At 40.6% G+C, this 8,969-nt stretch overlaps 1 protein-coding gene across 1 annotated transcript; it reads right to left on the bottom strand.

Annotated features, from left to right (window-relative positions):
* Window positions 1-5,261: 5,261 nt before the first annotated feature.
* LOC140462951 (vesicular inhibitory amino acid transporter) lies at window positions 5,262-8,969 on the bottom strand. Its single transcript, XM_072556493.1, has 2 exons — window positions 7,562-8,969; window positions 5,262-7,017 (listed from the first exon to the last, which is right to left on the bottom strand). Exons 1-2 carry the CDS (start codon window positions 7,934-7,936, stop codon window positions 5,830-5,832), a joined length of 1,563 nt encoding a protein of 520 aa, XP_072412594.1. The 5' UTR covers window positions 7,937-8,969; the 3' UTR covers window positions 5,262-5,829.

Below are 8,969 nucleotides of genomic sequence, written 5' to 3'. Positions count from 1 at the left end.
ACATTGGTACATTAACAAACTTTTTTTTGTGAAGCAGTTTATTGACAATATTTATTCTTTGACCTGAATCTTATACCACTGCCACAACGTAAATGGGCAGGCAGGAGGTCTGCTAAGTTCACTTCACAAACAGTTGTACAGGTACCTCTCAATGACCCTGTGTAATTTTCTCTACTCCTGAAGGAGGCACCTTGTCCAACAGAACACAGATCAAGAATTCAGTGGAATAGGAGATGAAGGTCAAATCCTCCCACTGCATTTTAGTGTTTCAAAGCGTGCCATCACTCTACCACAGTTATACTTTATTTCAAAAACCAAGTTCTCAAAAATATAGCACCTTATTATGTGTCTCAAAATGGACCACATTTTGCATGTGGTGAACTCTCAAAAATATGAAAAGGTTATTGGGCAACACAAAATAAAGTGTTGTTAACAGTATTACCAATATTGTATTTAATTAATCACAAGCATACTCACCATGAAACTAGAGTCGTAGACCCTTCGGTCCAATCTGTTCATGCTAACCAGATATCCCAACCCAATCTAGTCCCACCTGCCAGCACCCGGCCATATCCGTCCAAACCTGTAGTTCTCCCTGTATTCCGTGTGATCTCACCTTGCTAACCAGTCTCCCATGGGGAACCTTGTTGAACGCCTTAATGAAGTTCATACAGATCACATCTACCGCTCTGCCCTTATCAATCCTCTTTGTTACTTCAATCAAGTTTGTGAGACATGATTTCCCACACACAAAGCCATGTTGACTATCCCTAATCAGTCCTTGCCTTTCCAAATACATGTACATCCTGTCCCTCAGGATTCCCTCCAACAACTTGCCCAGCACTGAGGTCAGGCTCACTGGTCTGTAGTTCCCTGGCTTGTCCTTACCACCCTTCTTAAAGAGTGGCGCCATGTTAGCCAACTTCCAGTCTTCCGGCACCTCACCTGTGACTATCGATGATACAAATATCTCAGCAAAAAGCTCAGCAATCACTTCTCTGGCTTCCCACAGAGTTCTCGGGTACACCTAATCAGGTCACCTTGGAAGGTACTCAGTACGTTTTAAAGAAATCTCCTGGTGCTTCACATCCTTGCAAGCTAAAATCAATTCTCTTTGTGGAGTTCCTAATAGAAAGACAAACTTTAATTTATTTTGGCATTCATTGATTTAAGCATTTGCGACGACGACCTCACTTAGCTGCAGCTACTGGCACAGTACCTTTGGAAAGTTGAACCACAAAGACACAACAGCTGATGTAATTCTGAGGGAGTAATATCCAAATTGTATGAACCATACCTGGTTAAACTATGCCTTGGCATGTATAGTATTCTGGTCATTGAGCATAAGGAGACATTCAAATGCTTGATTTTGAAAAGAAAGTCCAAAAGATTAATTACTTGTATTTGGGACAAGACTGACAAAGTTGTGTTTTCACGCTGGAAATTAAGGTCGTGTCTGTTAGGTTATGTAAACAACAAGAATAAAAAGCTCCGGACTTCAACCATGTATGTAAACAACAAATCTAGATTACTCAAATGTTGAGGGTCACAAGATGAGACGTGAGTTCAACCTCATGTAAGGTAATTTCTTGACTAATATTTGAATACTTGTCTTCAACTGAAATGCTGGTAGATCATACTGCAGTGGAGGTAAAATCCTGGAATAATTTATGAAATAAATATATTATATGTTTTCTGTTCCAAATAGATGAAACACGATGGCAAAAATGGTCTTGCTCACGCCTCTTGTGATTTTGCAGGCAGTGTTAGCATAACAACAAATAGATTCGTGACAATTACTGGTTTTGAAGGCACTAGCTGAATGCAGTGACTATTTTTATTTCCCTTTGTCCTTTCTCCCTTCTATCAGGATACTTCTACCTCACTAGTAAAATGTTATTCTGTTCTACAATCAGAAGAATGTTTAAAAATTGAAGCATGTTTTTGTTAAGTAAATTTAACAGTTCAGACGTTTGTTTTTATTAAAATATATTAAACGAAAATCATTGCATTTTTAAATAAAATAATTGTATAAAAAGCTTTGAGGTATTTTAATATGAAGAAATAATGTAACAATAAAACTACAATTTCGTTCAGGAATATCACATTGCCAAAAAAATGTAATCTGAATTTATGTTTCGTTATTTTTTTTCTCTGACAATTATTTTGGTGAAAGGATGTTATTTCTGGCTTTGCCTAATACACTTTATTTGAAATAGTACATATTTCCAACTGTCCCGCTGTCAATGATACTTTCTAAAAGATTGAGTGCGAAAGTAAAGCAATTAATTTCCGGTTAGTTGCTGGGCTGAATTTAGTTTTTACAAAGTGTTAGTCCTCACGCGAACAGTCAACTAAAGACAGCCCACTGAAAATAATACAGCGTGCAAATCTCAGTTCACATTCCTTCACAATCCGCCCCCATCCACAGGCAGCCCCTTTACGATATAAAATATATATGAACATTCCCTTCCCATGCCATTATAGGCAACATGATTTTTAGCTTCTTATCCAGTTTGCATTCCACTACGACACACTGGAAAATATCATGGTGATGTAGTTGAACAAGTTGCCGCTTGGGAGCGCTCTGCTTGCTGTCTTGTTTTACCGCATTGCAGGGACGCCCCCACATTCCTGTTGTGCATAGAATGCATTCCGATATTTAAAAAATTACCGGAGACATTTTGGCAAGTGTTAAAATTCGCACTTGCAGACTAAAAATTAACAATTCCTACAAAGTATTGGAATGGCAGTAACAAACTTTCTGCACTACTGCCTGAAGCTATAACCAAAACTGGTTGGTCAGTTCTCCCTTCATTTGTGGGTAAGATAAATTTTCTCGTTAATGCAACGCAAAAGAATGAATTATTCGAATAAAATTCTCCATTTCGTGTTCAATTTGAACTCAAGTGATGAAATAAAGAGGCACTCGTTTTGCTTTACCATTTTTACGTAGAACCAAGTCCAATTCTCTTGCTTCATCTTCTTGTGTTTGAATGATAAGTTTACACTCCAACCAGATTTCCCTTCCAATTGATAGGAAAACATGTTTTGAATTATGTTTTTGATTTTTTCATTGGAAAAATAGGGTCCATGCAAAGTTGTATTCAATGCAAATCAAGGGCACTGTGTTAGGAGCGGAGCAGAAAATTTACAGAGCGCAGAATGTTTTAATTGAAACAAAACAAAGAAAGCTTTGTGTTTTCAAAAGTCATCGTTACTTTTCGTCAGCAATCGGAGAATAAATGCGATACGAAAAGTGGCTAAAGCTCGAAACATATTTCTCAGCGAAAAGAATGAATGCAGGTTTCAAATAAAATTTAGTGACAATTTCTTATTTTCTCTACCAAAAACAATGCCAAATACCAAAACATTTGACAGACCGACTGCACCCTGGGATTAGAGCAAGGTTTTCGATTACTCTTTACAACCCAAATAGATCAAAAATCTATGTTTTTTTACGATAAAGGCAAAATATTGAGATGGCTGAAATTACAGATTTGCTTAGTCACCCTTGATTGGTTTTTGTTACACATTGACAATATGTGTTTTGACTGATTAATACGTAAGACTAAACAAAAATTCCAGCCTAATACCACTTTAGATAATACTGAAATATAATCTTAAAATGTCCAGGTTACTCGTTTGACAATATAAGCAACGTTATTTTATGGACACAATAAAAGGGTGAGAAATTGAAATCCACTGAATATGGTTAAGCTACTTATACACAAACATTTCTGGTGTACGGTGACAGTTAACTGTAGAAATTGTAAAGATTTGCATTCCCCCCGATTAATGGAATATAGCTATATACAATTATAGAATCGCTCCAAAAAATAGACGGTGCCCATTTTTGGCCCGTTGAAATCACGGTCTCTGCCAAACGATTTAATTGGTCATATTCCCAATGAGTGGACATATGATGTGGAGGTGCATTGATCGCCGATGGCTACCTGTGCTGAAAGTCACCTTTAAGTAGTTAGCAAGAATAATGCATATCAGTGAGAAAGCACATTTTTCTGTAACAATCCTGCATCCGGACAATTCGAATATTTTCCAAAACTTGCTATAAATTAGTATTTCACTTGGTGTCGTACAACAGACATTCATTTGTTATTGTAACATGTAAATGCAGTTTTTAAAAAAATAATCGTGTGAGGTCATCAGTGTAGTGTCAGAAGACAGGATTTTCGGGTATTTGTCCATGAAATCTTTGGGGAAAATGCTGAGAGTTGTTAACGAACTGCGAAACGGTCTTATCATACAAGGAGCAGCGACCAATTTCCTGCAAGGTTATTCTTCCATCTGATTTTATCTTTTATCTACCAATACAGAAGGCAATAACTCATCTGTCCTCAGTTGAAGTGAAGGTTTCTTGTGTTAAAGTCGCATGGGAAAATAAATGTGAAAATATTAAATATCTATAAATAATTTATGCACGTGATTGGTTCCATGATTCAGTATGAATTATAGTCTCTTTCCTTTGTAAGTCTTTTGTATTCAATTCTATAAAATGCCGTTTTGCATTCTATTTCCCGTTTCCAACCACAGTTATCATTAAAATAATCAGTCTCGATGCAAGAATCTGCATGTACTTAGAGTAGGTGACCTTTATGACACCATATTGCATTCATTAAATACGATCTTTAAACACCAATCATGCAGATAGAAATTGAGAATCTGTATTTAACAATTCGCTAAAAAAAGCTCTGATAATTTATACCATCACTACCCCGTTTTAATTCCGCAGCATGTACCACCCAAACCCGAATGTTGTAGATCTTACAATCATTATAGAGTTTGTAATTTGTCGTGAAATCGAATTACATGATATTAAAATAAAGTAACTCGTTGCTGGGTGAGCCTTTATTTGGGAGGATTAATGCGATTCATCAATTGACTAACGATTCGAATTTGTTTCGATTAATTTAATTTGTGTTGTTCATCTAGCAATATGTTGCTATGGCTTCCTACCTAACCGTCAGAAATTAAAATATTTGTGCTTTCTCTACGTTTTTTAAAAAAGTCTTAAAGTCGTTTTGGTCTGGACCCTATAGGTGGAGCATTCATATGCAAATAATCTGTGGCTTGTGCCTTAAGTATCACTGTTAACATGGAGAACACAAGCGCCATTATCCTTCAAAATCGTCAAAAGAACATAATCAATTTGTATTCAATCTGTTTTGCACAATGATCATTCACCGATTGAAATACTTGTAATTCCACCGACTTCAACGTTAGAAATAACACCACCAAAATGTATTAGATATTGTCATTTATTTTGCCATATATGTATATATATATTTATATTACACAATATATACTTCAAGATAAACTTCGCATTATACATTCCGCCATGTATAACCACACCACACAGACGGTTTAAAACATTTCCACATGTTCATGAAATAATCGCTTAGATAGCACATATATTCCTCTCCATATAATAAACATGGATTTTCAGACGTTCCCAGTCTCTTGCCTGGAGACCTCGTTGTTGAAACCTTATAATGTTGGGAATGCGAGTTGGTGACAACAAACCCCGCCAATACTGCATATTTGAAATACTCTGGAAATACTTCAAGGTGTTATTGAAGGTTGGCCCTGTCATCTCCACTTAGAAGACGCCGAATTATAATTGCGCGAGCTGCCGCAATGCGGTCAGAATTTAAATGTAGATTTGTTTTTCATAGTTCCTGCACTTGATCGGTTTTAGGTAACAATTTGAGTTCTGTGCAAAATTAAAACGGGCGCCTATCTGAAATGGTTTGTGGATCTGAGGGCGGGTGGGGGTGGGACGGGGTGGGAATGTGCCCCAAATGGCTCTCAGTCGCTTGTGTTGGAGGCGAAAGCCTCAATTAGTCCCTCCAGTGAATGGATGAAGCCGGACACACTGCATATAGAACCGATGACAAAGATGGAGACATCGAAAAAGACGTGGTGCCACTGCAGTTTTCGCCACAAAATTTTGAGGTGGAAGAGACTTGGGAGCAGAAAACAGAGACCAGCACCCGTTAGGCTCCCAGTCAGGCCCATTAACAGAGCGAAATGGGGGATATACATGGCCATAAACAAGGTCAAGACCACTAGTATGCAGCGTAAAGCTAAGCCCCATGATTTGAGTTTACCATCTACCCCATAACAATTCGTAAACATTGCAATCCTGCCCTCCTGGAAAAAGGATTTCTCTAAGACTTCAACAGCTGCGAAAAATGGCAGCGGATAGGACAGCAAAGCTTTGGCCACGAGAAAAACGTTGACCACTGCCCTAATAGTAGAGGGGAGATTGTCTGTAATCACCTCTTTTGTCTCATCTGCCCAGGTTAGATAGGCCACCAAGGCGAACAGTCCCTTCAATATGCACGCTGCAATATGAGTCCAGTTCATCATACTGTGGAATTCTTTGGGGCTTTTCATGTTGCCCTCCAGCGATGGCAGGAAGATCTGTGAAGTGTAGCTAAAGACAATAATACCGATGGAAATTGGGAACTTTTTCACATCAATATAGAACTTGACTTTATCCCAGGCCCAGTCCCGGGCTCGAGACAGACAGTAGGCGATCACTAAGATGTTAATCACAAAATGTGCCAGAGTACAGAGCAAACTGAACTTGGACACCGCTTTGAGATTTCTCAGGAACGCGCAAGGTAATAATATCGCAGTGGCCAAGATAGACCACGACTTTTGAGAGACGGGCAGATTCGGGAAACTGTTATACATAAGGTTGCCGCTTACAACCACATACAAAACGCAGGTCATGATTAACTCAATGATCTGGGCTACATTCACGACCCTACCGCCCAGCTTCGGAAAGCGAGGGGCACAGCAGGCATTGGCAATATCTACATAGGAGTCCCTTACTCTCACTAGCTCGCCGTCTTCGTTTTCCTCGTACAGGCAAGCAATCAGGATCTTTCCCGTGTAGCAACACACAACAGCAGCGAAAATGATTAAAAACAGTCCGAGATATCCTCCGTGCAGGATAGCATAAGGGAGGCCCAGGACGAACATACCCTGAAAGACAGACAGTGCAATGTGGACACATTCCTTATCAATATCAATTCTCACAAGAAGCTGAGCACAGCTTTACAGAACAGGATGCATTAGTAAGGCATGTAGAAAATTATACGTTGCAGTTTAACTATGATATGGACATCCAATGAATGCTGCATAAATTATGTCTTTTATGACAGCCTGCGCTCCATATTATACAAGGCGTTCTTGTTGCTCAAAGTAAATGATTAATCTTCAATAGCTAATAATACATTGTTACTTTCCCATTGCGGTCATTATTCTGCATTCTGTTTCAAGGCTATGCATCGGGTGCAGTAACATGCACAGTTTTAGAAAGCTCAAGTTAGATTCTCTGTCATTAATTAGAGTCACATTCGCATAATTCTGTTCTTCCAAAGGACAATGAAGCGATCACGTGCAATCTGCATCACTGTAACTTTATATTATTTTATCATCAATTAAGAGCCAAAGTAGCCACTACAGTTCAGATGAGGTATTCGATTTTTTAATTTAAAGTAATGAATGGGAAAGGTGTCTATTTTACCTGGATGGCGTTGGTCACATTCCAGCCCGCTTCCCATGCAGTGATTTTGGGCTTCCCCTGAGCTGCTAGTTCCACACACGGCTCTCCATCCTTGGAGGTTGAAGGGGGCAGCCCAGTCCCGTCCCTCTGGTAGTGACTGTCGCCCTCGGCCGCTGGCTCTGCCTCTCCGCTCACCTCTTCCGGCTTCAGAATGTCCATCTGCAGACCCTGACGGTGCTCATAGTCCAGGTCATCACACTGGGCAAACCCGACAGCTTCCTCGTCAGTCGCCGCTTGAAAGCCCATCCTGGCGAACACCCCGCTAACTTTAGCCTGAGATTTGTTCGATACGGAAGTAGCAACATTTGAAAGCTTGCTTTTTATAAGCGTCGCCATCGCCACTTGGTTCTTGGGAGACACTCTCTTGCAGAAAAGGAAGCAATTTTGATTTGCACGGCAAAGCTTTGTGGAGGGGAGGGGGGAGAGGAGTATGGGATCCCAAACTGCTATCTCCAAATCTTACTGAAAGTGTACCTGTCCTTCCAGGCGTTCCCGTGGATCATGACAGCTTTTCGAGTTGGAGTCTATAAGCTTGCCCGCCGCATCCTGTACCGCTCTCACTCACTGCAACGTGAAAGCAGCAAACCAGGGAAAGGCGTCGGAGCTTTCTCGCTCTCTGTCTCTGCGCAGATATCCCCCCCAGTCTGAGCCGCCTGGGTCCCAGTTGGTTTCCTTCAGCCGGAATGATGCCAGTTCTGCTGTGGAGAGCTTTAGGGGACGAATGAAAGGCGACGTGTCACACAATTGACAACGCAAGCCATTGCTTTGCCAACCACGTCTCCAAAGCCGACAGGTTCATCCATTAGCCAGAAAGGCTGGGTGCATTCAGGTGGGAGGAGCGCTCGCCCCCCACCTCCCGCCCCCCTCCCCGTCCTATCCACAATACTGCTCCAGTTCTCTGCATTATAAGAGATCGCAAGCTCTGTGATAACTTGCCATTAATATTTGCGTCAACAGCAGTAAAGTACAACGCATTAAAAGTGCCCAGTGAACTGGCATCTCCTCCTATATATTTCTGAAACGTACATCATATGACCCAGTGAGGCTATTGTTGACTAAGACACCCAGCTCCTGAACTAAAGCGTCTCCAACTGTTCCTCTTCCGATGGAGAGGAGCAGAAGTTGCAAAGCGTCCGCTCTTAAAACGCTCCTTCCTAGATTCCTTACTCCCATTGGAATGAGACTATATGGGGATCTCTGGATCGGGCGCTCCAGAGCTTGACATCGATGTGCGCCGAATGTCGCATTTCTGGAGAACTGAACGCGAAATGCGGAAATGAATTCGTTTTTGCTGCCGGCGAAATGTTATTGCGGTGATCCATTTAGTTTACAAACCCAGTCAGATGTTTCTGAAATCGTGTGTCAGGGC

This window comes from Chiloscyllium punctatum, chromosome 37, assembly GCF_047496795.1.
Source record: "Chiloscyllium punctatum isolate Juve2018m chromosome 37, sChiPun1.3, whole genome shotgun sequence".
Classification (NCBI taxonomy): Eukaryota; Metazoa; Chordata; class Chondrichthyes; order Orectolobiformes; family Hemiscylliidae; genus Chiloscyllium; species Chiloscyllium punctatum.
The sequence above is the reverse complement of the archived record's forward strand: the minus strand, read 5'-3'. Positions and strand labels throughout refer to the sequence as shown.

Coding starts and splice junctions, on each gene's coding strand:
- LOC140462951 (XM_072556493.1), bottom strand. CDS start 7,936: ATGGCGACGCTTATAAAAAGCAAGCTTTCAAATGTTGCTACTTCCGTA. Junction 7,018..7,561: donor ATGTGACCAACGCCATCCAG/GTAAAATAGACA, acceptor TCTGTCTTTCAG/GGTATGTTCGTCCTGGGCCT.